This window comes from Suricata suricatta, chromosome 4 (genome assembly GCF_006229205.1).
Source record: "Suricata suricatta isolate VVHF042 chromosome 4, meerkat_22Aug2017_6uvM2_HiC, whole genome shotgun sequence".
Lineage (NCBI taxonomy): Eukaryota > Metazoa > Chordata > Mammalia > Carnivora > Herpestidae > Suricata > Suricata suricatta.
This window is the reverse complement of record NC_043703.1, coordinates 97,024,359-97,041,080: the sequence shown is the minus strand read 5'-3', so window position 1 is coordinate 97,041,080 and position 16,722 is coordinate 97,024,359. Positions and strand designations below refer to the sequence as shown.

The window sequence follows — 16,722 nt, the reverse complement described above, 5'->3', positions numbered from 1 at the left end:
TATGTGGCAAATGCATATTATATTGCCTAACTTTTCAAAATATCTGGGAACGAAAGTGTCTTTTTATTTCAGCTATTTTTAAAAAAGATGCAAAATTTTGTGTGCTGTGAATGAAATGAACACTTTCCTTTAAAAGCATAAGAAATGGTGGATAATTTTTCCTCTTCTAGCGGTTAAAATGCCCCTGGGTAACACATATACAAACCTGTACTGGTATTTTGCTTATTAAAGTAGGGTAAACGTTTTCTAAATATGCTTTTGGTTTGTTTGTTTTGATGTTTTTTGGTCCATTTTATTCTATTTGTTTTATCTGATTCTTTTCTTTTGGGAAACAGTTTTAATAATACAGAGGAGAAGGGTGTCAGGGAATTCTTTTCTTCAGTAAAGGAAAATAAACAGTATTAAATTTTCTTACAAAGGGTCAAAGAAATAATAAATACAGTCTTCTTACTCTTTTATTATATTATTATTTTTAGAGTGATGCTACTTGATACATTTTGGTAACACTTTCAGTAGCGTAACATAGCTTTTGTAGATATGCCAGCATTGCCCTATATTATTCAAATTCCTCATGTTCATTTTCTTTTTAAAACAATTTTTGAAATCCACACAAACCTGGACAAAAAGCCTTCTAACATACTTTCTATTTACTCTTACCCTCTCCCCCTTTCTATTTGGGTATCTTGGCAAGACACTGAACCATAGCAAATTAACTGATGAGATCAAGATTATATAAGATAATACCTATGAAAATACCTTTCAGGTACTTTCAAGACAACCCAAGTATCAGTATATCATTTCTTATTTCTCTTGAACATGTCAAAAATGTTTCTTGAGTTCTTCACAACATTTTTGAAACATTTTATAAAAACTTCATTTACTCTATTTTCTGCTTCCTTTCTTTTTGTCGTGGCTATTGATTGACTGCAGTATAGTTGATACACAATGTTACATTAGTTTCAGGGGTACAACGTAGTGACTCAACAACTCTATGTATTATGCTCTGCTCACCAGAAGTGCACCTACCGTCTGTGACCATACAATGCTATTATGATACCATTGGCTGCGTTCCCCGTGCTGTCTCTTTCATTCACATGTCTTACACATTCCATGCCTAGAAGCCTGTACCTCTCACTCCCAAGTTCTTTTTGTGGATTGGTTCTCAAGAATTCAGTAATTTAACTTGATATTACTATGTTACATTTAGGAGGAAGAGAATAGCAAAGTTTGTAGGAAAACTATCAACTTAAAAATGTTACATTCAACCACATTAAACTATTGCTATTTGACCAATTTTTATCTTAAAACATTAATTTCTTCTCTTTCAACCTCAGGTGCTATTGGAATAAATGATTTCATTTTTTGGAGAAGCAGAGGAATTCCTTGTAACAATCTTCCTCCTGTTGAAATGTGCTGTAGTTAAAAGATAACTATGTTTTAAATACTAAAGAAAATTAAAACTAAAAGCCCTGAAGAACTGATTCTTTTAATAGTGCATTTTTTTTCTAGACTATTTCTTACAAATGCAAAGGCCCATTGAATTTAAAACAATATGAAGTATTTCTTATTTTGAAATAAAATTTAATTTTCCTTAAATATATGTATGTAATTGACTAGTCAGTTTTATATGAACGATTTTCTATTTAATATATAAATCTAATTTATTAATTCTAAACTTAGGCCTTTTTTTTTTACATATGGTTCACTTAGTCATATTTTCATACAATTGTCCCCAAAATTAAAATGTTTGATTTTTTTTTCTCATAGAAATTGAATACATTTATTTTGGACTAGTCTGAGAAACTAAGTATAGATGAGTAAAATCAGAAGTACTTAGATATTTATTTGAAAATTCTCTGTAATAAAATGATTTGTAAAAGAATTATATAAATCTAGCCTATATTCTCTCAAATTAAGGGCCATTAGTGGTCTTCAGCAGAGAAGTTCACCTCCTCTCCATTCTAAAGTTGACGGACCTGGGACATTTTGTGGAGTATTCCTTTCTGGTACCATAGACTTAGAGGAGTTCTCCCATTCATTTGGTCATTTAAAAAGTCACATCTGAGTACTAGAACATTCATATAAACATGAGAAGAGGTTGAGTGTTGGGTAGTTAGGTAGGGGTGTATTTATATTCTCCCAACTAATCCAAGAGCTCTCCTGCTCTGCTTTCTAAAATATGATGACTTCAGACTTTTAGAAAGGAAGTGCTACTCACCTCAACTAGCTTTCTTTGAAGAGCTGTAGAGCAGTGGTTGAGTTGGGATGGGAAAATGCATGGTAACACCCTGCTCGATTCTGTCTTCGGAAAATTTATTTCTAAGTAACAATAAAACAATAAAAATGGTGATATTAGCAGAAACAGTGTAGACTACTCTTGTCACAATATTTATGGTCACTCTTATATGCGATGTTCCTTCTGTAAGTTCAGCTATTGATATTAATATAGCAATGTTAAGCCAAAGTTTAGATGTAGGGAAGAATTGAGGCTATAAAAGCAAAACAAAATCTTGTGATCGTCCCCTGTGAAAATAAAATTTGAAATTATATTCAGTATAGTTTATGTGAAATGTTTAGTATATATTTTAGTATGCTGACTAATGGCTGTTAAATTTCATCAGGTCCATTGAACAGCTTAAGCCCCAGAAGAATCTGCCATATAATTATCCTTCCTTCCTCTCTTCGTTCTTTCCCTCTTCCCCCTGTTAACAAGATGGAATATTTTGAATTGAGTACCACAAACTTTGTAACAAAATTGGCACCTGTATGATTCAGAAACAAAGGTAATCTGCAACTTAGGAAAGTAATATTCCAAAAGTTGTTTGAAATGTTAAAAGTCATATCACATTTTCCAAGGGGAACCAACTTCTCAGACCACTTCACAGAGGACTCATTAACACCATGATATACTTGAATCATAGTATACTGTACCAAAAATATACCTTTACTCCTAATCAGTAAAGAGAGAGAAAAAATATTAGTTATTTGAGTTGGCCCTCTTCATGCCATAAGACTACAGTTCTAGCAGGCTTGGTGGAAGTGTCATTTAGGTATTTTAAAATAACTTGCTGAGGCCACCTGTTAAAAAAAAATTTTTTTTAACTAACCAGATCCCAGCCCAGGCTGTTTCTTTCCTTCCAGAAACCTCCATAATGGACCTTTTTTACTTCATTTGTTGTTTGAACTTTCTTGGTTCTGGCCAGTATTTCTCTTCCTCCAGCTAAGCGCTGTACAAATCCAGTTTCAATGCTTTCCTCCATTTCCCAGTTCTTGAAACATTCCTGGACGATTGAAGTTTTCTAAAGGCTTTCACTGTTAACACCAAAAGAAAAATCAAATAAAGCAAAACTCCATTTGGTGCCACCATGGGAACCAGACTCTGTTATACTGGTATTTAATCCCCAAAATGAGAGATAAAGTCTTGAGTACATTGTGAAAGGCCAGAAAGTTGAGTATAGAAGCTCCCAAGCTCAGTGTATTTAAGAAGGAAATGGGATCCTATCCTGCATTCTTCTTTCTGCTGGTCATTACCACCACGACCACTTTTGTTGCTTTTCACCCTATTTTGGATGGCTAGATCTAGATGGGAAGTTACCTGCATTAAAGGGAGATTTGATGAAGGAGGGAAGGAACACAGAAAACAAATGGAGCTGGTCATAGGCAACTAGCTGCAAAGGAAGGAACCAAAACAGAGAAGGAATGCCCAAGTGGTGACAGATTTATTTCAGCCAATTTTGAACTTAAAATGTAGCACATAAGTTGACTCTTGCTTATAGATTTAGATGAAGCTTTCATATTGCTAACCTTAAATACTGATTGTACAAAAGGAAGTTACTTGTGATATTTTATATCAAAATTATCATGATTCAATTCCTGATTTTCTTTACGATGAAACAAATACATTTATTTTCTTGCTCATTTTTTCCCTAGAAGAAAGTAAAATTATGTGCAAAAAACCCTCATGATAAATTAAACTTACTGTCCTTGCATTCTTATAAGCTGGGAGGCAAAGGAAATACTTTTTTCTGGAGATACTCTTGTGAAGTAATTCAGAAATATACAGTTTAATCGTCTGCAGCTTCTCTTCATGTCAAGTGCACACAAATTATTCATAACATAACTGATGTTCTGGTGCCTGTTCCCATTTTTGTGAGGGAAGCATATCTGAAAAAAAAAAGAAAATTTAAGCTATCTTTTTCATGATTTTATTCCTTATTTTCACAATCAAAAGAAAAAAAAGAATGTAATCTTTATAGGTGGCATGGTCCTCATAGTAAAGTTGGTTACTAAGACTCACTTCATGTGCACAGCAGTATTAGGTCAGCAAAATTAAGAAGCCAGGGTATTCTGCAAACCAAGAGCTTTTCCCTAACTTGACAGTGTCCACAGGTAAGGCTGGATGGACTGCTTTCTACCTTACACTAAAGCAAAATGTACTTCTCTAACTTTATACTGTGGCATGCCAGTTTTTACCCCTGTCTCTGCTGCTGTTACAAATCAAAATATTCTTTGATTGCAAAATAATCTACAAAGAGAAAGCTAGAGTTGACAACATGAAGAAAACTGTTCTTTTAAAACTTGATATTCTTGTAGTCCAAAAACCAAGTATAAGGAAAAGAGAAAAGGAAAAACACCTGGAGAATGATTGTAAATGGGAGAGCTACCACCATTTATAATTATATCCAGATTCTGAAGTAACATAGGGATCACCTGTAGGTTAGCAGATTTAAATTGGCTAAAGCCAATAAATAGATACCAAAAAGGTAGAAAAGAATAGATACAAATAAAGAGAATATTTTTTAAATTATGTGATTGAGTCTGAAACTCAGTGCAGTCTGTTCCAAACCAGTTTTCTTCCTTTTCTTCCTCTTCTATTTTTTTAAAATATAGTAGTTAATATATTGTCCTTTCATTTACTCTAATACTTTGATTTTTTTTTTAATCTGAGTCTCTTGAGGCCATTTTTCTGAACGTGGTCAAGTCAGGATTTGTTTATACATTGGACATGACTTGAATTTGCATAGTGGGGCAATCCCATTACTTAGGTTGGTTCTCTTTATGAACAAAAGCTCAGAAACATGCTGGATGGCAGGGCAAGATCAATGGTGCCATCTGTGGCCCTGTGTTTTAGTTAACAGTAAAAGGAGAGAACTCACTTGCAGGGGATCTGAATCAATGACCTTGATTTTATCACCACAACTTCCTTTCCTAGTATCTTACTTTTAGCACATTATAAACTTGGTGTCAAGCCTGGGCCTGTTTTACTTTGGTTTCATTTTTCTTTTAATTTTAGATTTTCATGTAGTACTTTACCAAAACACAAAACTTTTTTCCTGAGACTGTGCTACTCAAAATCATATTTGCCAATCTCTGTTTACAGAAATTAAGTAGCATCATAGTAATTGCTAACTGACTTTTTTCTAAGTTCCCTGATTTTGTTGTTTTACCCCCTATATTAAAAAATCTTACTTAAAAAAAAAAACGCATCTCAAATGGGGAATACAATTTCAGAGCGCAGTTAATATAAAATGAAAAAATATATCTTAAACATTAAAACAATTTGAGTCTTGTATGATGCCCCATATAATGTAGTAAAATATTTATTTATTTATTTACTTAAATATTTATTTATTTGGGGGGGAACACATGTGGGATAGGGCCAGCTAGAGGGGGACAGAGAATCCAAAGTAGACTCTGTGCTGACTGACCACAGGGGGCCCAATGTGGGGCTCGAATTTGCGAACCATGAGATCATGCCCTGAGTCAAAGTCAGATGCTCAACTGACCGAGCCATCCAGGCACCCCTGAAATAAATCTTTAACATCTGGGTCCATGTCGGATCAACGTTGCCATTGAAAAGTAGCAAGTTCAGTCTAATTTCTTATTTAGAAGATTGGAAACCAAAACCAGTCAGAAAATGAATGGCACATACTAACTATGTCTTTTTTGTTGTTGTTGTTGTTGTTGTTATTTCTTTTAAAACAAACTCTGGCAAACTTAATATTTTGTATAGATGCTATTATACACATTTATCCACTAACTGTCTTCTATTATATTTGTTAAGACCCTCTCAGTAAAAGTGCCTATGTTGATATTTCAGTTTTGAGCTGATAGATTTTAAACTAAATTAATGATTTTTAATCCATTAAAAGTTTAACAATTAAAAAGAGTAATTTGTTCAACCTTATGAAATGGTACATTTATAAGTTGTTTTTCTCCAATTTCCTACTCTTGCTGTTGTGTGCCTCCTAAATAATTTTGATCAAATAATCACGTTTAAAATTATAATTAAGTAAAAGATAAAGACTAGAAATGTCAACATGGATGTATTTTATTATTGAAAGCATTATGATAAGTACTAAAACCTTTTGGGGTGCTTGGATGGCTCAGTTGGTTAAGCTTCCGACTTCGGCTCAGGTCGTGATCTCATTCTTTTTGATATCGAGCCCCGTGTCAGGTTCTGTGCTGACAGCTAGCTCAGAGCCCGGAGCCTGCTTCAGATTCTGTACCTCCCTCTCTCTCTCTGACTCTCCCTTGCTCGTGCTGTCTCTCTCTCTGTCTCTCTAAAATAAATAAAAAACATAGAAAACCAAAAACTAAAAAACAAAACCTTGACGTTGCCCTAATCCTGGAAAAGAACTTTCTCTTCCATTTCTTACTGTATGCTGAACCCTGTGTATCATTTTTGAGCCCTGAAGATTTTAGTAATTACTGAAAACAGTTCAAATCCCATACACTTACATTGATTATGTGTAGGAAATACATGCAAAGTCTGCTTGTACACACATATTAGGTATGTGTATGTGTCTGTATATACATGTATATATGTACACATATGGAAATACATGTAAATACATAAATATTATGTAGATTATATGGAAATACAAAAGGCTTACCAAATATTGTCATTATATTAACTATTTTCATACTCATACCCTAAACAGAAGTACAAAGTGAATAAACCATGATAAATTTTGCCTAATGGACAGCCCCCAAATGTATAAAAGTATATCACTTCTTTTGCAGTGATTACTTTTTCTAGTTAATGGTTTTATAAGTTAAAACTATTTAACAAATTCAGTAAACTACGATTATTTTTAATGAACTATTAACACACTATAAATAAACCAGATCATAAATTTTAGTTACATAGATTTATGTTGTGTTTAAGGAAAAAAATTAAAGGTTTAGAAATACTTCCATGAAGGTAAATGGATTACATATTTTGTAGTTCTGGAGTGTCTTTAAGTGAAATTTCATGGCTCTTGGCAGTGGGCTTTATTTTATCCAAGGCCTGATCAGAATTTAGAAATATATATTTTTGGAACTAATATTAATAATAATAATAATAAGGATTTAAAAATAACTGCCTAGAACAGTCACATCAGTGATAATACAGGACAGTGAATGACTTTTTTAAATGCCTTGCTCAGGACATGGCAGTTTTACTGAAATATCGTCTCACATTCTTAAAATGCGGCCAGTAGGCGGGAACCTGCTTCCCATGGTTTTGTTTTCCCCTTTGAACGGTAGCGATGGAGCACTTGCATGATGTGTTTGATGCCTTGCATGAGGAAGACATGCAAAGGCAAAGGTCCAGTCTGCATGCTGCTTAATGAATGTTTTTCCTTTTCTCTCCCTCCTTGTCATGTGCTTTCAGAAGACAACAATGTGGAAGGTGGGTGCTTTCTACTTTATTTTCCAACTCTCATTTGCCTTTTATTTCTTAGTTTTAATAGAGTACATCTCGAATTTAGACGGTAAGTTTAACTTATTTCTGAGCATTTGATTTCTGGATTGCGTATCACTTTTCATACAGAACACGCACTCGCAGCCCCAGCAGTCTCTAGGGATATGACGCTCCTTCAGCCTTACCTCTGTCCCGTGATGGATCCCAGCACGCCACCAAAACCTTGGAATGCTTATTGCAGTGTTCTGTATGGGGAAAATGATACAATCCTGCTTCTTTTGTTTTAAATGAGGAAGTATTTCTTTGCAGTTTCAGAACTCAGTGCATGATTCGGTCTTCATTTCTTTTTCCTTGCTCAAAATGATTTATTTTATTTTGGAAATGTTTAGCATTTCATCACCTCAACCTCATTGGTTTAATTTCAAATGATTTGATTTATATAAAAACGCAGAATAAAGCATTGACTCTTTGTAAGAGGCATAAATTTAGATTAAAAATTAAGTCACTGGTCATTGGAAATGCAAGTATACAACACTCCAACGTGATTACTGGTAAGTATGTTTGTGATATTCTGTGTCTACTAGAATAGTCATTAAAGCTTTTTTCTGAGATTATAAAGGAATGCTGAGAAAGTTAGACTTTTTTCCTATAGAATCCAACAAACGAAAACATGTTCAACATTCTGTCTTTAAAGAACTTAAATGTATGTCAGTATACTGCCAAACAGATCTTTCAAGGATAAGAGTACTAAAAGAACTAGGTAATTGTGTAAGGGATGTTGATGTTCTGTCAACCTGCATAATCACAGCATTAACAGTTCCTGCAGAAACATTTAACTCATGTATATATTTTAAAAGTGTTTAACATATTTTATTTTGCTGTGATATTCTAAAATAGAGCCATTCTTTAAGAATAATGAACATTTTTACAGAATGACAGATTTCTTAGAAAAAGACTTCCCATCTGAGGTTACGGATAAATAGCTATTAAAGTCACTAAGATTTGATGTCTCAAAGAATGATTCATGGTAATATAAGGTTGGTCCAGTAGCAGGTTTCAGCATATCATTTGTGATACTTTCCTGGATGTTTAATTGGTGAACATTTCTCTTCCATTATTTAAATAAAATAGATTAAAACTTCAAAAGTAGTCATCAGTGAGTGTTTCTCCAAGTGCTGGCTCTATGTATGGCTTCTGTTTTTCTATACGATAATTTTAATAGCATGTGAATATGCACTTGATAAGGAAGATATTACCCTGAGGGTCTGAAATCGTTCAAAATCAGTATCATTTATAGTATGCATGCTAATTGAGATTGATTTTTAAAGTATCTTTTCAAAATTTTTTTGCATTTCCTTAAACATTCTATAAAAATATTCCATGTTTTTGTTCCTTCTTTTTGAATCCACTTGCATTCCAGGGGCTTTAAAATTAGCCTAATAAGCCTGAATGCCTCTTTCCTCACACATGCATCCCATGAAACAATTTGACAAGATTTTCAGAGTATAGGCCCATAAACTATTCAGTCATAATTGTAGCATCCCTATTTATAACTTGACTTTGACAATATAGCGGAGCTCCCTTAGAGGTAAGAATGTCTAGCATGTGAATGTTATTGAGGCTTATTAACTTACATCCTTATTGGGGAGGTATTAAAAACTACCATTAGAAGTGTCTTATATATTTTCTAAAAGTTAGATCTTATATAGAGATAAATCCCTGACTTAGTCTACAAAAAAATTACAAACCCTTTTTTGGAAATATATGTAGTAGTTTGAAAAGTGAAATTACATGACAAATTATATAACCTACACATCATCACCAACAGATCATAAACTTTTCAATCTCCCTGTGTGATGTTTTGTTAAAATCACTTTGAAAATATAAAAAGAGGCTATATTACAGAAACATTAAACTTCTATGTTAAATCATCTTTATATTTTGATTATATGTTGATTTGTAAATGTACTGCTCCACAGTGATGTTTAAATACTCCTAAAATTTTAAGGAGAAATACTGCAGATTATTTCAGTATTGATGCAAATAATGTATAATATTAGGTAATTTGATAAAGTCTCAAATATATTTGAAATAACATTAGGAAATGAAATATAAATTTTACTGAAATTGCTGTAGGTATTACTATATTGCTGTAACTTTTTCCCATGCCTTGAAATAGACATGGTTTGAGGAGAAGCTTTGTTGCTGAATATGAAGTGAGAACTAGGAACTGGTGCTTCTCAGTAAAAAAATACCTTCCTGGATATTGAAAGAGTTTTTTTTAAAGAACATTAGCAGTAAAGTGGTAAACATCAATCTGAAGTTAGTTGTCAAGCAATAGATAATCAGTATTTAAATAAAGGGAATTCAGTATTATTTTAGAAAACTTCCTTGATGAAATTAGGAATTATATAAAACATAAAACTTTATCATATGTGTGTATAATATGTATGTGCATATATATATATGGTTATATACACACAGTTATTAACTCATAGTTCAGTATTTAGGTAATGCTTAGGTGAAAGGCTAAATAATGTTGTCCTCCATGGAAAATTACTTGAGCCTACTTAAAGCTGATCCATTGTTTCCTAAGAACATTATTCTGTAGTAAATTCTGACTTTACAGCTGCATGTTTAATAATCTATTTTTGTATTTGAACAAGTTTAGTCAATTGCTACATGTGTCAGACAAGGAGACATTTCTGCATTATCATTTCCGTGTGACTAAGGATTTTTTTAATTTAATTAAAAATTTCTCATTTTTTTGATGAGGGGAAAAAGATCAGACCCAGCCCATGTTTCAGATATTCCTTTGGGTTTTTAAAAATAAAACTCACCACCAAAGAATAACAAGCCCGGTGGCAGTATCACCAAAGGGCATGAAGGACCGATGCAATACTTAAGGGATTGGTTGGATTTTAAGTCATGATTTTATGCTCTTCATTGTTCCAACTGATGCACTAAAAAAATACACAGGGCAGCATATGCCAGTGTTTAAATTGCAGTAGTATTAACTCTTTGCCCCAAAGCATTCCAACCAGGGGTTGAAAGAATGCTTTTTGATTTGCTTCTGTGATACAGACATGTCTCATAGGAAACAAGATGTCTGTCACTGAACATTTTTGTCACCGTGACAACCCTGACTTCCCATGCTCCCTTGTTTATTGCTGACTGTGCTCTTGTTTCCCTTCAAGGTCTGGCGCACCTGATGATGGGCGACCAAGGTATGGGCTCTGTTCCTTTTCCACTCTGCTTTCAGTGTTTTCTTGTTCTGTAGCTGCTTTAAACCATCACTGCAAAGGATGGGCAAATGCTTGCAAATTATCTGGCTGCAAATTAAATACATAACTTTTGTTCACATTTTTTCATATGTTTTTCCCCTTTATTTGTTGGTTTGAGTTTGGTTTGCTCCTTTGACTTTATTTTTGTTCATTCTTTGCACTATAATATCTGCAAATAAATGAGACATAAGAATTTGTGATTAAAGTTTCCATACACTTATAAGCATATGCAGTTAAGGGTAGCTATAGTAAAGAAAAACCGAGAACCATCAGAAGTTCCTATCTGAAATAGTATATTCAGTTTACCCTATTGTACCAGAAACAGTCCATTTTTCACCCATGCATGGCAGTTTGGGAACATGCAGACATCTTTGACTTCTGGCTTTTAGAATGCTGAGTATAGTGTTTCACAGAATCAATACTTTTTCTGCCTATAGTATAGTCATTGTGTATCTTCTTTTTTGTATAATATTTTAAAAGTGAGCATGGACTTTTCAGTTTCTTTGCATGTATTTCCTCTAAAAAAGGCAGATTTCTTAACATATACTGATTATATCTCCATGTGTTTTCAAACCCTAATTTATACTTTCTTGTCTTGTTTAAATTTCAAAGAGTAGTGCATTTACATATATACATAATTCTTATTGTTGTTTCTCTCTTTATTCTCTTTGTATGGAAACCCTTTCTTCATGGAACCATTTCATCAAATCCATAGGTAAAAGTAAAGGTATTACATTATTTTATTTCTTCTTAATAACATCTATATGAATTACAGTGTGTATAAGTTATGCAAATGTATTTAGACCTTTTTGTATTAGTAGTGGGCACTGAGAGGTAGGTATGAGTGTTAATGGATATTTTATGAATTTAAGGTAAGAAAACTCCATCAAAATTTTTCACTTTTTTTTTTGTTTGTTTTTACGGTGTTTTTTTCATGTTGGCTGCCTATATAATTAGTATATGTAGAAATTAGCAACAAGTTTCAGTGTCCTTTTTTGCAGTATTATTTAATGGTAGTTAACTGAAGGGTGTAGTTACTGTAAATGTATCATCCTCAAACATTTAACTCCGGAGCACACCTGCCCCAGCCATTTTGCATTGGGATGCGAGTGTAAGCATGTGCAGCATTGAAGTGGTAGTGCTTGTGCTCATCACCTTTTTGCCTGCTAGATGTCATATATACACATTAATTCCATAAGAACCTGAAAAGGTAGTACTGTGAAAAAGATAAAGAAACAAGACAAGCCTGTTCTTTCTTTTGCACATACTAACTTTGTTTTAAGAACGTTATCAACCAGGTATATATTTCTGCATCACTTGGTAAGTCAGGCATGTGTACTCCTTGACAGCATTGATGCCAGATTCAAAAGCATGCTTACTTTGCCGTTTGGAACCATCCACATTGTGTTTAGTGTTGTCATTAAATAGAAGTAGATGATCTGTAGCTGTGGTAAATACATATCATAGCCTTTAAGCTAATTGTTTTAATGTGTTAGTGAATGTGCCCTTGGTCTGTAGTTTTTTGTTTTGTGTGTGTGTGTGTGTGTGTGTGTGTGTGTGTGTGTGTGTTGCTATTTTAAATGCAGGAATTTGTCTCATCCTTAAATTCTCTGAGTTTTCTTGTGCTCTGAATGTTAATCTGGTGAATTGGGACGACATTCTTCTTACACTGTGTCATCTAGCAGGGAAAATTTTCTGCTTGAAAAGTACCTGAACATGAGCCAGGCAATAAGTAAGAAATAATAGCAAAGTTTTAAATGTGTAAAATAAAGCTTTCGAAACAAATGTTGCTTGGATATTTTGAGCCAATAAAGAGAACATATGCTATTGTAGTTTATATTTTGGTTACCCATTTCCAATAATATAATTTAATCTTATTTTAAGCCTTCCAGCAATGACACAAATGACAGTATCAGTTGTTGTGGAGATGTTATATACCATTTGAGATGCTTTCTAAATTTTTTTGGTCAAATTACCATCTACTTCCCTTCTTAGCGGGTATTCCACACCACGTCCCTTAGTCGAGGACTCAGGATAGCATAGAGGGAACTGTATCTATATTTTATTTTATCAGCTAAGTGAGGTATATGCATATGTGTTTGTATATCTATGAATGCACGTATATACACATATAAATACAATAAATATTCTAAACATACACATACATATACATGATGTAAAATTAACTCAACAATAATTTTCTAATTCTATAACCTTTTAATTCTATATATAGAATAATTCGTATTTATACTCAGCTGATAATTTGTTTTGATGTCATCAGTGTTAAGTGTCACCTCATTTAGTTTTATTATGTCAGTCTTAAAATGTTTTCTGTTGGGATATGGGTCATATATTTTTACTTCACTACTTTTCATCGAATAGTATTTCTCAGTCAGCAAAAAACTGCAAAGCGTGGGAATTTGGTTTTTCCTTCACATTTGTCTTCTGTTTATGGTACCAGGATGCTTTTTGATGTTAATAGGGAAAGAAGATTGTCTGGTGGATTTGATTATTTTGCAAACCAGAGTGGTAACCTTTACAAGTTTAGATATATAGAAATGAGAAACATGCTTTGTAAGTCCTTTAATTACAAATCATTTAAACAAATCTGCCTTCTAGAGCAAAGATACAGTCTTTACTATGACGTGGCATCCACATTCAAAGAATGTCAATATAGTTGGGAAATGAAGACCTGCGAACAAGTTAGTATAAATGACAGAATGCAAGTGCGATGAGAGAGAAAACGTGATGGGCGTTCAGAAAAAATAAAGATAGCATGGATCAGGGGCTTCCTGACGCAGCTCTCTTTGTCCTGTGCCCCATATTGAAGGAGTCATAAAATTTCTAGAAATTTCACATTGTAGGTTCCTATATCAAGTTAAATCCTAGTTGTGCGTAAAATAGCTGTTGAACCTGTCCAGTCTGAAATAATTGATGTGCGTTGTAAGTTACACTTCCTAAATTTTTCCATACAATATAATCCTGGGGTATTTTTCTTGACAGTTGCTTTCCTCTTTAGTGAATTCAGGGACTCTGGAATGAAACATCTGTGCATCAAAGTTTTTCTTTTCTTTTCTTTTTTTTTTTTTTTTGAGTCCAGAGGCAAAATTGGATTCAAGAACAGTATCATTTTTTTCTATTTGAGTTCTTAAATATTTTCTAAAATTTTAAATCCCCGATGATAAATGAATGTAATTTCTTAAAAAAAACTAACTTATCTAAAGAGAACATTATTTTGGTTAGCCTTCTTCATCCTCCTCAGTCTTCTCCCTAGAGGTAAGCACTGACATCATTTTGTGATGTTTCCTTATATAGTTGTTGTGGATCTTTTCATACTCCCTAATTATTAACTTTTCAGGGTTTGGAAACTGCAAAATCCCTTATCATTTGTAGATGACAAGAACAGCTAAGTTATGTTAAGGAGACATGCTAAGGATCATTGCTATGTGCTTGCAGAATCATAATGAATGAAATAGAAGCTTTATCACGCTTCCCATAGGCCATCTTGCCTCATAATATTATTTGGTCCTTCTGCTTCATACTTTAGAGTTAATTATTTGGATTTGTCTTCATGTTTTCTGAACAAGAACATGTCACCTTTACCTGGATACAGTTAGGAATAAACTTTTTTTTTCAATGAATCATAATTTCTTTTGGGATAGCTGAGGAGAGGTATTATCCAGAACCAACCTTACTTCTGCTGGTCATTGCCAGATAGATCCAAGTGGTCTTTGTGAAATTGTGTTTGCTTCCTTTTCCAGGCTTGATATTTGTCATTGGTATTGTTAGAGCCATGGACAATGCTAACTTTATTCTCCATTCTATTTAGAATTTAGGTTTGTCAATGTACTTGGGAGTGCAGTTATTTTTTGTTTTGTTTTCTCATGGTTGTTTAACTGGTCACTTCATTTCAATAATTACTTTATTTACCTATGTTTTACTCAAATGTTTGCCTGAGAGAAATGAATGACCATTTAAAAGAAAATGCCAAAAATGTAAGTTACACTGCAAATCCAGCCATCATGACTGGTTAACAGCTCAGAAGCATAAGTTAATAATTAATGTTGGTACTTTAATTGGAGGCTTATATTTTCCTTTATAACAATCATTATAATGATAATTATATATTTATATGAGTGATTGTATATTTAATGCCAACTTATCCTTGTAGAATGTAAGCTCCATGAGGGCAGGATACTTGTCTTTCTTTTTAAACATTGTATTTCCAGAATATTTTTTCCTGTCTTATCTTGAATTTACCATTTTTACGACCTAAGTATGTATGTGTGAGGTGGAAGATTGGTGAGCATACGTTGGAAGAGGTAGGTTTAGAGGAGGACATGGAGCGTTTGGGAGTAGACAAAGTACAGGGTGGAAAAGAAAGAGGAAATTTATGTTAATAACTAAAAAAGAATTGTAGCAACAAATTACATGGAATCTTCTTTGTGTCTGTCTCCCAACTTTCTATTTCCTGTCATTGATATGCTTTTCTTTCTAGTAAGGTATCTTTCCAGTATCACTTCAATATGCCTTCGCACATGCACTGCAGTGGATCTGTAAGACAATGAAGTCCATGTATCTTTGTATTTAAAGGTTTTTAAGAATTTTAATGTGATTTGTTGTCACATTGGAAAATGATCAAATTTTATTTTGTAGTTTTCACTATTCATACAATAACAGGTACGGAAATGTTCCTGAAATTTATGCTGTCTGATGTGGTTTCCATGATTTTTTTGTTTGTTTTTTGCTACTGTTTTTGTTTTCTACCTCACTGTATCAACTGTGATGTACCATTAGACCTGTTTAGAATGGGTTTGGGTTGTAAGCCTTGAAAAGAGCCAAAATTTATGTCTTATCTTGTGACACGAGCATATTTTCTGTTCCTGTGTTCATAAATTCTGTGGCATTTTTGCAAAGTGAATGTCCATTCAAGTTAACACTTACTGCTTGATTATCCAGGTTTCTCATTTTACCAGAAGGCTGAGGAATTATAAATGCAACTGTCAGGAATAAAACTATTGTAAAAATGCCTAACCTTTATTGTATTAGTGAAACTGAAGATCTTATAGTAATTTATAAAAAAAAATTAATGGGGCAGCTGGGTGGCTCAGTTGGTTAAGCTTCTGGCTTTTGCTCAGGTCATGATCTCATGGTTTGTGGGTTCGAGCCCCAAGTCAGGCTCTGTGCTGACAGCTAGCTCACAGCCTGGAGCCTGCTTCGGATTCTGTGTCTCCCTCTCTCTCCGACCCTTCCCTGCTTGTGCTGTCTCTCTCTGTCTCTCAAAAAAATAGATTTTTCTCAAAACTGCTTGTATCAGGAACTAGATATACTTGATTCCACCACAATCAGTAATATCGTAGATAAGATATTTTAAAATTTTATCTCTGATGTCACATCACATATTTACTCTTAAAATGTATTAAATATAATAACATATAAAATTTACTTATAATAAAATATATTTATAATATTTAATAGAAGGAAAAATTATTTCATATATTTTATTTAATTTCCCTTGTTTTTATAATTTTTGTTACCATATTTCAACCCTTATGTTGCTGTGTAACTAATTTGTATATAAAATACCCCACTTCAAGTAACTAACTTCATGATGTATACTTGTTTTACAACATTTAAATACATTTCACTGTGGTTTCTGATGTGGAATTAATTTGATTTTGAAAATATCATATTGCTCTTCTTTATGGCTTCTTATTTTATAGTTCTTCATTTAGCTTTATAATATTA

At 33.2% G+C, this 16,722-nt stretch overlaps 1 protein-coding gene across 11 annotated transcripts in view; it reads left to right on the top strand.

Moving 5' to 3' along the window:
• Positions 1–16,722, top strand: part of NRXN1 (neurexin 1) — a 1,090,776-nt gene that overhangs the window by 94,337 nt on the left and 979,717 nt on the right. For all 11 annotated transcript variants that reach the window (XM_029937337.1, XM_029937334.1, XM_029937332.1 and 8 more), the window contains exons 2-4: positions 7,661–7,678; positions 10,888–10,917; positions 11,690–11,701. In XM_029937337.1, the coding sequence (XP_029793197.1) occupies positions 7,661–7,678; positions 10,888–10,917; positions 11,690–11,701 (60 nt within the window). The remainder of the gene's footprint in view (positions 1–7,660; positions 7,679–10,887; positions 10,918–11,689; positions 11,702–16,722) is intronic.